We start from the raw sequence: 17,644 nt of genomic DNA on the forward strand, positions 1-17,644 counted from the left end.
TGTGAGTTTTATCTGCAGGAGCTCAACCTGGTTCTCACAGTGAATACAGGAGAAAAATCCCTTTGTACTTCAGACAGCAGTGGAGAACAGAACTATTTTGAAATACATCAGAGCATTCTCTCCTATTCAACAATTTATTCATCAAACATGTGTTGTCTTTTTAATATACATTAAGCATATATATAACTATCATGCATATGAGGTGTGTCCTCAAGAGAAACTCTTCAACCAGAGCCTAAACTGCTGGGGTTTTGTCAGAGCCTAAGTGTCCTGGGGGAAGGGAGATAACCAACTCTAGCTGGCTGTAGTCATCTTGTCCCACCAAAAGAGAGGGAAACACTGAGAAGCAAATGTGAAGTTCACAGTCCGGAGGCAGAGGCTCACAAGAAGACTGAGACCCACTCATAAGACTGTAGAACACTCCCTCCCCACATACCCTATCACCACATTACTAAAGGCCAACTGACAGCCATTCCTTTTACCCAATACATCATGTCCTGATGTCAAGAAGAAATTACAAGATATACAAAAAGGCAAAAAACAGACAGAGCAAGCATCAGAACCAGACTCAGATACAGAAGGGATACTGAAATTATCAGTCCAGGCATCTAATACAACTATGATTAAGACACTAAGGGCTCTAATGGATAAAACAGACAGGATGTAAGAACAGATAGGCAATGTATGCAGAAAGATGGAAATTCTAAATAAGAATCAAAAAGAAATGCTAGAGATCGAAAGCCCTGTAACAAAAATGAAGAATGCCTTTGATGCGCTTACAGGTAGATGACACAGCTGAGGAAAAAAATCTGTGACCCTGAAGATACCTCAATAAAAACTGCCAAAACTGAAAAGCAAAGAGAAAACAGATTGAGGGAAAAGTACAACAGAGTATTCAAGAACTTTGGGACAACTACAAAAGGTGTAAACTAACGGGAATTCCAGAAGGAGAGGAAAGCCAAATACAGCATAAATATTTAAAACAATAATGACTAAGACTTTCCTCCAAATTAATAACGGACACCAAACCACAGACCCAGGAAGCTCAGAGGACATCAACCAGAATAAACACCAAAAACACTACATCTAGGTATATAGTATCATTTTCAAACTACAGAAAAATCAAAGATGAAGAAAAAATTCTAAAAGAAGCCTGGGGGGAAAACAGCTTACTTACAGAGGAGAAAAGATAAAAATTATATCCAGCTTCTCCTCATAAATCTTGCAAGCAAGAAAACAGTGCAGTGAGATATCTAAAGTGTTAAGAGGAAACAAAAAAGATACCAAGCTAGAATTCTGTACCCTGAGAAGTTATCCTTCAAAAATGAAGGAGAATTAAAGACTTTCTCAGACCAATAAAAATTGAGGGAATTTGTTGCGAGTAGACCTGCCTTGCGAGAAATGTTTAAAGAAATTCTTTAGAAGGAAGAAAATTATAAAAGTCAAAAACTCAGACCTACATTACATAAAGAAAGGCAGAACACAGAGAAGGAATATGTGAAGGTAAAATTAAAACTTTAAGTTTTTAATTATTAATTGATCTAACAAGTAACAGTTTGTTCATGTTAAACAATTTCCTAATAATAAAGGGGTTAATTATCTGAAGAAGTTGTAACAATCCTTAATGTGTACATGCCGAAGAATAGTCAAAAACCATGAGGCAAAAACTGACAAAACTGCCAGGAAAAATAGATGAATCATTACAGTTGGAGACTTTAATGCCCCTCTATCAGAAAAGGACAAATCCAGCAGGGAGAAAATCAGTCAGGATACAGCTGAACTCAACAACATCGTAAATCAACTGGATATGACGGACATCTGTAGCAATTTCATCCAGCAACAGCAGAATATATATTCTTCTCATGCCACATGAAACAGTCACCAAAACAGACCACATTCTGGACCATAAAACACACCTCAACAAATTTAAAGGAATAGAAATCATGCAATGTCTGCTTTCAGACCACAATGGAATTTAATTAGAAATCAGGAATAGAAAGATAGCTCGAAAATCCCAAAATACTTAGAGAGTAAACAAATACAATTCTAAATAACACGAGTCAAAGAAATCTCGAGAGAAATTGTAAAATACTTTGAACTAAATGAAAATGAAAACACAATTTACCTAAAATAAAAATTAGCACAGAAAGCAATGAAACTGAAAGCAGGAAATCAACAGAATCAATGAAAGCAAAAGCTGGTTCTTTGAGGTAAGCTTCTAGCCAGGCTAAGAAAAACAAAAAGAGAGGGCACAAATTACTAATAATGGAAATGAAAGACAGGACATCACTACATATCCCATGGACGTTAAAGAAATACTACAAACAACTCTATACCCACAGATTTGATAACCTAGATTAAATGGATTAATTCCTTGAAAGACAAAGTCTGCCAAAAATCAAGTAAGGAGAGACAGATAATCTGAATAGGCCTATGTCTATTAAAGACATTAAATCAGTAGTTAATATACTTCCAAAACAGAAAGTCCCAGGTCCACATAGGTTCATTGGTGAATTCTACCAAACATTTAAAGAAGAAATCAAACCAATTATCTACAATCTCTTTCAGAAGATAGGAGTGGAACTTATCCTATGAGGACAGCAATATCTTAGTATCAAAACCACACAAAGACATTACAAGAAAAGAAAACTACAGACCAATATTTCTCATGCATGTAGATGTAAAAATCCTCAACAGAATATTAGCAAATCATATCCAACAACATATAAAAATTATATACCACAACTGACTGAGATTTATGCCAGGTTTAACATTCAAAAATCAAAATGTAGACAAAGGATTAATAACCAGGATATATATGGAGCTCAAACAACTCTATAGGAAAAAAATTCCAATAATCCAACTTTAAAATAGGCAAATAATCTGACACCTATAATCCCACCACTTTGGGAGGCCAAGGCGGGCGGATCATGAGGTCAGGAGATCAAGACCATCCTGGCTAACATGGTGAAATCCCATCTCTACTAAAAATACAAAAACAAAATTAGCCGGGAATGGTGGCGGGCGCCTGTAGTCCCAGCTACTGGGGAGGCTGAGGCGGGAGAATGGTGAGAACCCGGGAGGCGGAGCCTGCAGTGAGCCGAGATCGCGCTACTGCACTCCAGCCTGGGAGACAGAGCAAGACTCCGTCTCAAAAAAAAAAAAAAAAAGGCAAATAATCTGAATGGACATTTCTCAAAAGAAGACATACAAATGGCAAACAGGCATATGAAAAAGTGCTCAACATCATTTATCATCAGAGAAATGTAAATCAAACCTACAATGAGATATCATCTCACCCCAGTTAAAAATGGCTTTTATCCAAAAGACCAGCAGTAATAATGCTGACGAGGATGTGGAGAAAAGGGAACCATCATATATTGTCAGTGGGAATGTAAATTAGTACAACCACTCTGAAGAACAGTTTGGAGGTTCCACAAAAAACAAAAAACAAAACTAAAAATAGAGCCACCATGTGATCCAGCAATCCCACTGCTGGTTTTATACCCTAAAGAAAGGAAATCAGTATACTGAAGAGACACTTCCCATGTTTGCAGTAGCACTGTTCACAACAGCCAAAATTTGAAAACAACCTAAGTGCCCAACCACAGATGAATGGATAAAGAAAATGTGGTACATATACACAATGCAGTACTACCATTCAGTCCCAAACAAGAAAAAAAAGTCCCTTGTAACAACATGGATAGAACCAGAGGTCATTATGTTACGTGAAATAAGCCAGGCACAGACAGACAAACTTCACATCTTCTTATTTGTGTGAGTTAAAAATTAAAACAGTTGAACTCATGGAGACAGAGAGTAGAAGGACGGTTACCCAGAGGCTGGGAAGAGTACTGGGGATTTGTACCTATTAACCATCCCCACTCCCTTATATGTGCTATAGTATACTTACAGTATACAAGGGGGTGGGGATGGTTAATGGGTACAAAAAGTAGTTAGAAAGAATAAGACCTAGTGTTTGCGAGCACAACAGGGTGATAAGCAATAATTATTTAATTGTATATTTAAAAATAACTAAAAGAGTATAATTTGATTGTAACACAAGGAATAAATGCTTGAGGGAATGGATACTCTATTTACTATGATGTGATTATTACATGTTATAATGCCTGTATCAAAGTATCTCGTGTGCCCCCTAAGTATGTACACCTACTATGTACCCACAAAAATTAAAAATAGGAAAAAAATGTAATCCATCACATCAATTGGCTAAAGAAGAAAAATCACATGGTCATATTTCATTTTGTCAAATGGAAAAGCATTTGACAAAATCCAATACCCATTCATAATAGTAACTCTCAGAAAACTAGAGGAAAGCTTCAACTTCATAAAGAGTATCTACAAAAAACCTACATATGTAATGGTAAGAAACTTGAAACTTTTCCTACTAAGCACAGGAAGAAGGCAAGGATGTCCCCTCTCATCACTGCTTTTCAACATTGTACTAGAAGTCCTAGCTAATGCAATAAGAAAAGAAAAAATAAAAGTATACAAATTGGGAAGGAAGAAATAAAACTGTGCTTTATTATGGATAGCATGATGATCCATGTAGAAAATCAAAAAGAATCAACAAGAAAAATACCTCCTGGAATAAGTAATTACAGCAAGGTTACACAATATAAAGTTAATATACAAAAAACTACGTGGCCAAAGTATTCGAAGTCATTAATGTGTAAACCAAGAGTATGAAACAGGTCTAAATCAATTTGGAAAGTTTATTTTGCCAAGGTTAAGGACACGCCCATGACACAACCTCAGGAGGTCCTGAGACACATGCCCAAGGAAGCAAGGCATAGCTTGGTTTTATACATTTTAGGGAGACATGAGACATCAATCAATACATGTAAGATGTACATTGGTTATACTAGCTCAGTCCAGAGAGGCAGGAGAACTAGAAGCAGGTTGCGAGGGTGGCTTCCAGGTTATAGGTAGATTTAAAGATTTTCTGATTGGTAATTGGTTGAAAGAGTTATTATCAATAGAAAGGAATGTCTGGGTGACCATAAGCCATTGTGGAGACCATGGTTTTATCATGCAGATGAAGCCTCCAGGTAGCAGGCTTCAGAAAAAACAGATTGTAAATTTTCTTACTAAAGAGTCATTTCTATCACTAATTCTGAAAAGAGGGAGGTATAATGAGGCATGTCTGGCTCCCCCTTCCCATCATGGCCTGAACTAGTTTTTCAGGTTAACTTTGGAATGCCCTTGGCTGACAGGAGGGTCCATTCAAATGGCTGAGGGGCTTTAGAATTTTATTTTTGGTTTACAAATGTAAATGCTGGTCAATGAAGATGGTAAGTGTGAAGAAAAGAGAAAAGCTGTGAGCCAGATGCTGTTGAAAAATTGAAAGAATCGAAAAGATTTCTATCAAGGAGCCTTTTAAAAGTATTTCTGATAGAACAGTAGTCTGAAATGGTACTGAGAAACGAGAACCAAGATGAGTCATTTTCTTCTCCTAGTCTTGAGATCCATTGCAATCTATACTAGGGAAGACCAGAAGGGAAGCAGTGTTACCAAGGGAAACCAAGAAAGCACGCAAGAAGTACTTGTAGAGAAGGTTAAAGGGGAGATTGTTCATAAAAAGACACAGGAAATTTTTTTTTCCTGTGTCCAAATATGTTCCAACGATACATATTTACAGACCAGGCCTGAAGGAAAAAGGTCAGGTTGTAAGAAAGAATAGTAATCTCATAACCCATAGGACAAAAGAAGAAAACACTGGAATTTCTATTTGTTTTTTTTTTTTACTTCACCTTCAAAATATATTTATGTGTGAATGCTTTAAAATGTACATAATAAAGAAAACTACAGTACATATATATATTTTATATATATATAAGTACACACATGCACACATACTTCTTTATTTTTTTGAGATGGGGTCTCACTCTGTCGCCAGACTGGAGTTCAGTGGCGCAATCTTGGCTCACTGCAACCTCCACCTCCTGGCTTCAAGCGATTCTCCTACCTCAGCCTCCCAAGTAGCTGGGATTACAGGCGTAAGCCACCATGCCTGGCTAATTTTTGTATTTTTAGTAGAGACGGGGTTTCACCATGTTAGTCAGGATGGTCTTGATCTCTTGACCTCGTGATTCACCCACCTCGGCCTCCCAAAGTGCTGGGATTACAGGGGTGAGCCACTACACCCAGTCACAAATGTATTTTTTAAGTAAATACTGGAACATGTGCTCAAAAATTTATTAATGAAGGGACATGATCAAAAAAGTTTAGAAATCTCTGTAATAGTGGTATATCGTGGGAGCAGGAGAATCATTATGCTAGATAGGGACAAATAGTTACAAAAGGAGACTGGATAGTCAGTCTCTCATTTTCTGAGTAGAGCTGTGAGCCAGATGCTGACAGATGCATAGACTGGGACCAAGGGATGCTTTTAAGATTTCCAGTGAGACAGAAGTTGTCTAACTAAAGGCTAAGGTATGCACATATGCATGTGGAACTTTACTTCTAACTATTCTTGGATTTTTCTGGTATTCTACACTGCATTACTTCTAACAACAAAAAATTACCTTACAGGAAATAATGTGGGATAATCGTCTCATGTTTATGGAATTCAGTGGTCTCACCAGTGCTGGGCCCAACAGACCAGTGAAATGCTCCCTTTAAAAAAAATTAGCTTTCTATTTAAAAATCATTGTAGATTCACATGCAGTTGTAACCAAGAATACAGAGAGCCCCTGTACCCTTACCCAGTGCTCCCAATGGTAACATTTTAGAAGACTACAGTATGATATCACAACTAGGAAATTGACATTGACACAATCCACCAATATTCAGATTTCACCAGGTGTATATGTAATCATCAATGCAATTTTATTATATGTAAAGGTTCTGTACTGGCCATCACAGTCAAAATGCAGAACAAGTCCATCACCACAAGGATTCCTTATGTTGTTCTTTTGTAACTCCACATACCCCTTCTACCTCCCTCCTTTCTACCTCTTAGTAAGCACTGATCTGTTCTCCATCTCTATAATTCTGTCATTTCAAAAATTTCATATAAATGAAATCATACTATATGTAACTTTTTGAGACTGGCTTTTTTTTTTCACTCAGCATAATTCCCTTGAGTCATTCAAATTATTTTGTGTATCAATCACTCATTACTTTTTACTGCTAAGTAGTATTCCACGGTAAGGATATACCACAGTTTGTTTAACCACTCAACGGTTGAAGGACATCCAGGCTGCTTTCAGTTTTGGGCTATTACAAATAAAGCTGCTATGAACATTTCATTTCTTTGGGATAAATACTCTGTGTCCCAGTGACACCCAGTTCTCAGTGTGCATTTATCTCCCTTGAGAGAACCCAATCATCTCAATTTGGGTAGCTGGCCAGAGGTCAGGCAGCTTGTTCAGTTGCCAACTCCTAGACTGAGTCCACCATTCATTTCCTGGCAGTTGTCAACAATGGAATCCCCAAAGCTTTAAAAAGGTAGGCAAAACCCAAACAGAATCAAGACTATTTAGTTTTATTCCCAAATCCCAACAAACCAGGCTCCACTTGAATGTGCTTAATTGCTCTTATTTCCTGTTATTTAATGCCAACAGATAAAAACTTAACGGCCATAATCAGGTTATAAAAATTAATGTGATCAAAAGAGAACAATTTAAGAGCAGCCTTAGAAGCAAACTTAGACACATTAAAAGATGGAAGTGAAATTTCTGAGTAAAAATGAGAGTTACAATCTCCAAACAGTGAAAAAACTAAGGTTGGCTTGGGAAGTCATGAGTCCAATTGGGTATGATCAGATCATATGACCACACAAAAACAAAATACATACAGAACATATACATCTTTTCTTTTAGGGAATGTATAGTACTGCTTATAAGCATGTTACAGGTGTTAACAAAAACCTACTTTCCCCAGATAATTCTACCTACTTCTTCACTATTTCATTGTTTTTATATTAACTGGTCATTTCCTCTAAACATGCTTCAAAAATGTGAGACATACAACATTTCAAAAGATTTTTATTACTCAGAGGCAATTCTCCTAGAATTCTATAATGTAAAAACAGGTTGGCACCACGGTTAAAACCAGAAACATTTTCTATCATTCCTTTATATATCAAATAATTTTTAAAACACTGGTATAATTTTTAAAGTTGTCAGTAAAACTGGTAAGAAAACAAAGGGTTAAGTAAAACTATATAATTTTACTATGACAGTATACGAATTTAGTGGACTTAAAAATTATACGAAAAATAAATTAATTTCCCCATTATACTGAAATAAGCCCTTTAAATCTATATATTTTCATTTTTCCAGTATTCTGAAAGGATTGGACATCTGATTTTAAATATTCTGTCTTCTGGAATATTCCAGTATTCTGAAATAAAAAATACTAATAAAAATATTCACAAAAAAGTAAAAAATTACATTTAAAAATATTTGCATGAAATCTAGTATATTGCTAAAATAAGGTAAAACTATAAACTGTCATGTAACATCAGTATTTTAAATAAATACAAAATTTGAGTAAAATTTTTACTGTGCGGCCCCAAAACTCTCTGAGAAACATTTTTTCCAACGTTCTGAAAAGTGGCATGCCACCCTCTACTGCTAAGAAGGAGTAAGAGTCACAAAGCAGAAAAACCAATTCTTTGCTCAACTATTGCCACCTTGTGGCTATGAGATGAGTTATATGCCATAGCACAGCTCCCAATGGCCTTAACAGATTCCACAAATTTATATTGTCTAAGTGACATAAGAAGGATTAAGGTTTTAAAAATGGAGGGAAAATGGTACCTGACTTAAATGGTTATAAAAATGAATGGGACGGCCGGGTGTGGTAGCTCACGCCTGTAATACCAGCATTTTGGGAGGCAAGGGCAGACAAATTGCTTGCGCCCAGAAGTGTGACAGCAGCCTGGACAATATGGCAAAACCCCATCTCTACAACAAAAAACAAAAATCAGCCAGGCATGGTGATGCACACCTATGGTTCCAGCTTCTCAGGAGGCTGAGGTGGGAGAATCACCTGAGCCGGGGGACAGAGGTTGCAGTGGGCCAACTTTGCACCACTGTACCCTAGCCTCAGCAACAGAGCAAGACCCTGTCTGGAAAAAAAAAAGATCTGGTTGCTACTCTAAAAACAAAACAAAATTAGTTGAAGGGAAAGATGCATAAACCAATATTAAAGCTAATGAAGCAAAGTAAAAGAAAAGTAGGTAAGTGAGCATGGGATGAGTATGGAACCTACAACCTCCATACAGACAGTGGCATTACACTTAATGCCATTTAACTTTGGTTCCCTTTAACTAGTAACCTCAGTGTGTAATAGGATAAGAACTTCATGATGCATTGCCCTTTATTACATTCCTGGCTGCAGGGGAAAGTTCTCTGTAAGGATAATGCGCATGGGCTCTTACTGAACGTCACTTATTTCTGAGGTCCACATATAAGTCAGTCCACACTTTTAACGACTATAAGAACTAAATCAATAGGTACAACTTGGACTTTCATCTACATATTTTTAAGTCTAATAATAGGCCATCTGAGATGTTATTTTTCATTTGTAATTACTCAGCCATCAAACTGTTTAAATTTCATTCCAACTTAAATCAGCAAATATACATTCGATCCCTACTTAAGTATAAAGCATTATGCAAAGGATCAAGAGGGTGGACTGAAAATGGCCCCTGTTCTTCAGGAATTACAGCTAGAAAACAGGACAAAACAGGTTTGGAAATCACTTTACTATAATGAGAGCTGTGGGTATACCATAAAGGTAGTAAAACACAAAACTCCAGAACATTCAAAAACAGTTTCATCTGTTTGGTGAGATCACAAAGGTCTAAGAGAGGAGATTTTTACAACAGAATTTGCAGGCAGGGAAGCTAATTCCAGGATAAAGGGTAAAGAAATAATGATTTGTTTAGAGAACTGCAAAATTCAACTTCAAAAAGAATATTTTAAGCAGAAACCATTTTACAAATGAAATCTTACATACAATCCCAATATATACAGTGCAAATGTAGTATTTTGTTATTTTAAGTGCATTTTATGAGTTCAAATTGACAGCACTTATTATAAAGTCAAAAATTGTCAACATGAAGTTATAATGATAAAAATCAAAAACTAAAATCAGGAATGAAGGATGATAATCCCAGTTCCCAATTTCTGTATTTTAATTGTCGAATATCAAGAAAATCCACCTATTACACCCCATGTGTAGATAAGGGGCTGAGGAAACAGACATTGTCATGTACTGTAAGTGGGAGTTCAGTACAAACAGGCTGTAACTCAAATTGTGTGTACACTTTTACCCAACATATAGCCTACAAATACACTCTCATAAGTATGCAAAAAATGCAAATGTTCACTGTAACACTGTGTCAGAAAACAAAAACAAACAGAAACAACCTAAAAGTTCAATAATGAAGGCTTTCCTGCTTAAATAAATTATGCTACATCCACACCATGGAGTACCAAGCAAATATTATGTAATGATAAGGAAAAATAGTCTTACTTAGGTAAAAATTGCAATTTTCAGCAGCAGCAACTAAAACATACTAAGTGCTTATTAAGTATCAGGCACTTGTGTTAAGTGTTTTAAATAATGAATTCATTTAATCTCATAAAAATCTCATGACATAGGGGGAAAAGGAGATACACAGATACTAAGTAATTTTCCAAGGCAACACAGCTAGTAAATGGTAAAGGAACCAGGATTTAAACCAAGATTGCATCACTGCAGAATTTACACTCTTTAACTGTAATATAGTTTAAAACGGTATTCATACTATGAACCAATTAATGTTTTTAAATATACAGTAATACTTAGCTTATACTTATATGTGTGTAATATAAAACTCTGTAGCTAGGCGTAAAAAATACACTCTCCAGCCTTGAGAAAGTAAGAAAAAGGGACTTTTACATTTCACATAATAACCTTCAGGGCTATTTAAAATTTCTTTCTAAATAATTCTAAAATAACTTTCAGGGCTATTTAAAATTTCTTTCTAAAGTAACCAAATATTACTTTTACAAAATTTGTAAACAATATTTTTCAAAAATCCTGAATACACAATTGGCATTTATTCATCTTGTAATCTCAGGAAACTCTTCAATTAAATAGGTCCAGTAACTTCAAAAGAGGTAAAGTTAGTTTTTTCACAAGTTGAATTCCTATCAACACCCAACAACTCCTCAAATTCCTTACCATAAATATGTTAGAAAAACATTGAAAACTTCCAATAAACACTAAAACTAAAACTAATGAGGTATTTTCAATTTCTTACTACTCTTAAAATTATTTTTACTCAATTATTCTGGATAGGCACATTCAACTGACATGCTCAAGGCTATACTATTCTTGTACAATTGTTTGTGAACAGTCACACATATTACAATTCAAAGACAGGCCAGGTGTAACTGAAGTTCAAATGTGCACTACATGTACTATTCATTCATTCACACATTTGGCAAATATTTACCAAACGCCCACTATGGGTCAAGGACTGTGCTAGGCACTGGGAATACAACAGAATAAGAAAGACAAAGTATCTGACCTCCTGAAACATATTCTACTGGGAAAACTTAGGAAAAATTTTATTCTGATGTGTCGCGTGTTACTTTGGCATCACAAGTTAACATATTAGTGATGACGAATGTCCTTACCTTTGGGATTAAATAGAATGGCATGTGCATGGTTGTTTTCTGGTGTTTATATTTTTGTTTGGCTTTGGGCTTTTTGCCACGAAAAAAACTTGATTTTTATTGTCTCCTTGAATGACACAGCTCAACCTCTAGTTAGAGCATATACCGCCTTATGTTTTTAAATAGCATTTTATATTCATTCACTAACAAAAAAAATTACTTTTTAGAGCACTTTAGGTTTACAGGAAAATTGAGAGTACAGTATAGACACATCCCCATACCCCTCCTGTGCTGACACACGCATAGCTTCCCCCACTATCAACATCCCCCACCAGAGCAGTACATCTGTTACAAGAGATGAATCTACACGGTTTGATAAATCAAAGTTTATTATTGCTTAAGAAAACAATGGGACTTCAAAGAACTGTGCAACTGTGGAAACACCTCTGTGAAACTATTCTCAGGAAGGCAGAAGGCTGGAGAAGAAATGGCTGGGGCCACATAAAAGCTAAAATGCACTGAATAAAGCTTACTCTGTACCAGTCAACGTACTGAAAGCACGTTAAATGTATTATTTCACATAAACTTCCCAGTAACTCCAGTTGGAGCATTATCTCCACTTTGAGATAAGACAGCAAACGTAGATAGGCTAAGTAAGTTGCCCAAAGTCACTCAGTTGAAAGATGGCAGAACCTGGCAGCCTGAACTGAGCCTAAGCAGGGTCTTGAATGGCGGTAGGCCTCTAAAGCCATAGTAGAGAGATGTACCATTGTATATTTAATCTTGCAGGCAGTGTGAATGGAGATTTAGAAGATTCTCAAGGAGAGCAATAGAGCCCAACTTTAGGAAGATAACTTTGGTCCACAGTGTGTGTAATGACCTGAACAAGAGGGCAACTGAAGTCAGTGGTATCAATCAAGAAGCAGTAGGCCAGGCGCGGCAGCTCACGCCTGTAATCCCAGCACTTTGGGAGGCCAAGGCAGGTGGATCACAAGGTCAGGAGATCGAGACCATCCTGGCGAACAAGGTGAAACCCCGTCTCTACTAAAAACACGAAAAAAAAAAAATTAGCCAGGTGTAGTGGCAGGCGCCGGTAGTCCCAGCTACTCGGGAGGCTGAGGCAGGTAAATGGCATGAACCTGGGAGCAGAGCGTGCAGTGAGCCAAGATTGCACCACTGCACTCCAGCCTGGGAGACAGAGCGAGACTCCGTCTCAGAAAACAACAACAACAACAACAACAAAGAAGCAGTAAAGGGGTCCACGTAACTTGAAATGCTTCAAAGCTAGGAACTTGCTGAATGGAGACTACAACACGGCCTCCTGATATCCTCCTCCCTGGGGAATTTTATTTCCATTAAATCAAGATGTCAAAGACTTGTGAATAAGAAACTGGTGAACTGTACATCAAAACCAAACACCTTTACCCATTATCTAGCAGAATTATGTTTTCTAAACTGTGTTAAACGGAGAACAACCACGCAGGGATCTTGCTGAGCCTGAGCTGGACTGAGAAAAATCTAACGGATGTGCTGGGACTGCCAGGAAACACCCCAGCCTCCTCCTGGAAAAACTGAACTGCCTTGGAAAGGAAAGGAAAGGAAAAGGAATAGGAATTCTGGGGACTCTAAAACACCTTGGTTGTTTCCTTCATTAAACAAACATTACATTTTGAGTATCAAACACTTAACTGACTACACATGTGATGCTACAATTTTCACTCTTACCACAATTAACTCAGCAATTAAGAATTATTTTATGGGGGTTTCCGAAGGGGCTTAGAATGTGGTGTGAATGGGAGTGAAGTGTGAGTGAGAAATGTTAGGTAAGAAATAGAAAAATTCCTTTCCTATACAAATATTTGGAAGGGAGCACTGAACTTTGTTTTCAACCTTACTGCACTTAACTCTTATGGCCTTACCTTAAGGATAGATCTAAAATCCATCCCTTAGGTGGCTTCAGGTCAGTCATCGCTATTCTGCTAGTATTTTATGACTTTTCCATATATGGTAGAAAGAATAATGCCCCCTCCTCCTACAAAGACATCCACATCCTAATCTCTAGAATTTGTGAATATGTTACCTTCCGTGGCAAAGGAGAATTAACTTTGCAGGTGAATTAAGATTGCTAATCAGCTGATCTTAAAATAGATTACTTTGGATTATCTGGGGAGGCCAACCTAATCACAGTGATTTCAAAAGTAGAAGATGGCGGGTGGAGAAGACGGGGGGGGGGGGGGGGGGGGGGGGGCGGGGAGAGGAGCGCGCCAGGCCCAGCTGTAGTCCCAGCTATGAAGCAGGAGGTCACTTGAGCCCAGGGGGTTTAGTCTTCGGTGAGCTGAGATCATGACACCACACTCCAGCGTAGGTGACAGAGCGAGACCCTGTCTCAAAAACCAACTAAACAACCCAAAAAACAAAAAAGTAGAAGACAGAGGTAGAAGAGACGTTAACAGGCAAGGAAGAGATTCGCCCAGAAGCTACAGAAAAGGACACAACATCACCAACACCTTGATTTTAGATCAGTGCGACCCCATCTGACTTCTCACAGCCCTAAGAACACCACATTTCTGGTGTTTTATGCCACTCAATTTGTAGTAATTCGTTGCAACAGAAAAAAATAAACTAATACACCAGGCTTCTTCTAGTCCTTGGATTTCAGAAAAATTTTGACATCAGTAATTGCTACTAAAATGACCCTATAACCCAGGACACTGCCAGTCTTGTGAACTGTTTGGTACTACTTCCCAGGAAGAAAAATACAGAAATTGGGTTTATTTGTACATAATCCAATTTCATGTCTGCTGAGTTTAATTATTAAAAACTTAGGCTTGTAATTTTATTTCTTCCATTTCATTTATCTATAACTTTATGGTATTTTACAAAAGTACTGGCTGAGACAAATAGAGATTTTACTTTTTTAAAAAAGAAGACATTTACAAAAGAGAGGTGAAGCGCTGACAAGTTCAATCACTTCCCCAAGTTCAGAAAGTGATTCATCACCCAGTCATTAAATTAACAGATGTTTATCCAGACAGCAAGCTCCATACTAGAGCTGTTTAGAACAAGACCCAGCAGAGCACAGCCTCTCCGTGTGAGTCCCATTCTCCTCAGCGTCCCAGAAATCGCCCTAGATCGCCTACCTAGCAGGGCTCTCCGCTGGTTACCCTCCCACCAGCATTCAACCCCAGCAAAACACGCGCAGTGTGGACAGAACCCGGTCTAGTACGCAAATGCCACACAAAAGGACAACGAAAGGAAGTAAAACACCAAGCACGGATTCTAGGGGCCGAGGGCTGAGCCACAATCCACCGCAACTCCGGAAAACCGGACCTCGGCCCTCGGCTCCCCTTCCTACGCCAGGCTCCTCCCCTACTCCAGGCCTCGCCCACCGCGTCATTGGCGTAGTTCCCGCGACTCCCTCTCACCCGCCTGGGCTCCACCTTCTGCAGAAGCTCCGACTGCCGCTCCAACGCGCTCGCGAAACCGCCTAGGCGCGTCTTAGGCTCCGTGGCAGTGGAACTCCCACTATCGGATCCACCCTCAGTGCCTACGCCCCGAAAGGGCCTGGAGAAGAGAAACACTCGCAGAAAATGGCTCTCGGCTGCCACAGCACGGGTCCGACACAGCGCCGCCATGACTTCTTTACCTCTGACCTTTGACCTGCCCGCCGCAATCGCGCGGGTCATGGGGCGGAGCGCTAAGAGGTCCGCCCACCGGCCATAGAGCGCTGAAGGCCAACGGGGTGGGGCCTGCCTTTCTTTTGGGAGTGGCGTGGAGCGGGAAAGACTTGAGCTAAAATTGGTGGGCTAAATAGTTGGAAAGGGGCCCGGTAAGTTTTGCTTTAGAAGTACGTTTAAGTTTCAGGAATTTCGCGTTCCTGGGCATCCGTTGGTCCACATTGTACTGTAAATTCGGCTAACGTGACCTTCGTTCTCCCGCCCGGCGGTCCCCCCTACATGGCCGCCAGCACTCGAGTTTGGGGTCTTCACTCAAATATGAGGGTCTCCTTGATTACCCTATTTAGAAGTGGAAGCCCAAATGCAGACTCTCTGGCACCTGTGTTTTTCTTAGTACCATGTAGCACTTTCTAATATGCACATATTAATATTAAATATTTAATATTTAGTGTCTACTCCCAACTTTTTAAACTTTGAAAGGAGGAACTTTGCTGTAGGGTCCCTAGCACCGGGCACAGATTAGGGCTCACTCAACATTTGCGAAACCCTGCATCCAAGTTTGTCCTTTACCACTTCTGCGGCCGGTCCACTCACGCTACGAAAACAGTAGTTTTTCTGAAACGTTTTGACACCTCCAGATACCTGTTATCTAACTTAGGGGTTCAGAAGTTTTGGAATATCCCTAAGTATTGCACCACCATAGGCCCCCCCATCCTCACTCTGGATTTTTTCCCTTTTCTCCCGCAGTGTTAATTCCCAAAATTTACGCACCCTGTTCAAAACTGAGCCTAACATCATTCTTGAGGAAGTGTTCATTAATTAGCTGTCCGTCTATCTTTGACCCAGCAGTTTAATCCACAGTTAGTTTTATTTTGGTGGCACACACCTTTCCAGTTCATTTGCAAGTACTTATTTTTATGATCACAGACCCTATTTTAAGAATGCCCTGACTATGGATTTTAAGCTTTTCTGATGCTAATGGTATAGATAGTGTAAGAACACGAAATACACTGATCTCAGAATGGTGCACAATTGTATGAATCACATAAAATTATTACTAGCTATCTATATGGTAGTCCTTACAAATTCATTAAGGGGCCTACAATAAATTCTCCAGGTGAGTTCTCCCTCTTGGCACTTAAAACTGTTTATCTCCCAAGACTATTAATGGACTCTTGCCTAAAACAGTTTAGAATTATTTTCTACGGATGGCGCTACTTCCACTTTTTTTCAGAGAGAGTGTGGTAAATTGTAAAGAGCATGGCCAGTAGCCTTCAAGAACCCTCAGTCTGACTGGGCAGGGTGGCTCACACTTGTAATCCCAGCACTTTGTGAAGCTAAGGAGGGAGGATTGCTTGAGGTTAGGAGTCCGAGACCAGCCTAGGCCATAGCAAGAACCGGTCTCTACCAAAAAATAGAAAAATTAGCCTGGGGTAGTGGTGCATGCCTGTAGTCCCAGCTACTAGGGAGGCTGATGGAGGAGGATCACTTGAGCCCAGGAGTTTGAGGCTGCAGTGAGCTATGTTCCTGCCACCAGACTCCAGCATGGGCAAAAAGTGCAAAACTCAAGTCTCTAACACGCTGGGCATGGTGGCTCACACCTGTAATCCCTGCATTTTGGGAGGCAAAGGAGGGCAGATGACTGGAGGTCAGGAGTTCGAGATCAGCCTGGTCAGCATGGTGAAACCCCGTCTCTACTGAAAATACAAAAATTAGCTGGGCGTGGTGACGCATGGCTGTAATCCCATCTACTCGGGAGGCTGAGGCAGGAGAATCACTTGAACCCAGGAGGTGGAGGTTGCAGTGAGCCAAGATCACACCACTGCTCTCCAGCCTGGGTGACAGAAAAAAAAAAAAAAAACTTAAGTTTGCATCAAATGACTTCAAATTTGGCTTTAGTTCTGTCTTTGGTAGAGGATCAGAAGCATCAAATGAGAGGGACTGTAAAGAACTGAGCAAGTCAACAGGGGGATGTCTGCACACTTTCTCCTTGCCTATACAAGTGCCAAGAGTAGCATCCTCTGTAATAGTGATGTTTTGACATATGGCATCTTAAGGATTCTGATCCTGCTCTAACCACTCCTTGCTTTATTAAATATACAGGCCTAGCTAGGCAGCACTGCACACCTTTAGTCTCAGCTGCTCAGGAAGCTGAGGCAGGAACATCACTTGAGCCCAGAAGTATAGGGCCAGCCTGGGCCACACAGTGAGACTCCATCTCAAAACAGCCAAGGAAAGTGAACAGAAAATAGGTGCAGTCTACTGCTAAGTTCAAGCCTAATACTTTACAGCTACTGGCTATGGTCTTATCTATAAAATGGTGAC

The 17,644-nt window shown here is 39.1% G+C and overlaps 1 protein-coding gene across 2 annotated transcripts in view; it reads right to left on the minus strand.

Annotated features, from left to right (window-relative positions):
- The window catches only part of MRPS28 (mitochondrial ribosomal protein S28), a 100,218-nt gene extending 84,913 nt beyond the window's left edge, over positions 1-15,305 (minus strand). Inside the window, exon 1 of one of the 2 annotated variants that reach the window (XM_025393411.1) lies at positions 15,083-15,305. In XM_025393411.1, coding sequence (XP_025249196.1) covers positions 15,083-15,277 — 195 coding nt within the window. In that variant the 5' untranslated portion in view covers positions 15,278-15,305. Of the gene's footprint in view, positions 1-15,067 lie in introns of both variants that reach the window. The other variant, XM_025393410.1, reaches the window with a different exon arrangement.
- Between the last annotated feature and the right edge of the window lie 2,339 nt (positions 15,306-17,644).

Source organism: Theropithecus gelada, chromosome 8, assembly GCF_003255815.1.
Source record: "Theropithecus gelada isolate Dixy chromosome 8, Tgel_1.0, whole genome shotgun sequence".
Taxonomy (NCBI): Eukaryota; Metazoa; Chordata; class Mammalia; order Primates; family Cercopithecidae; genus Theropithecus; species Theropithecus gelada.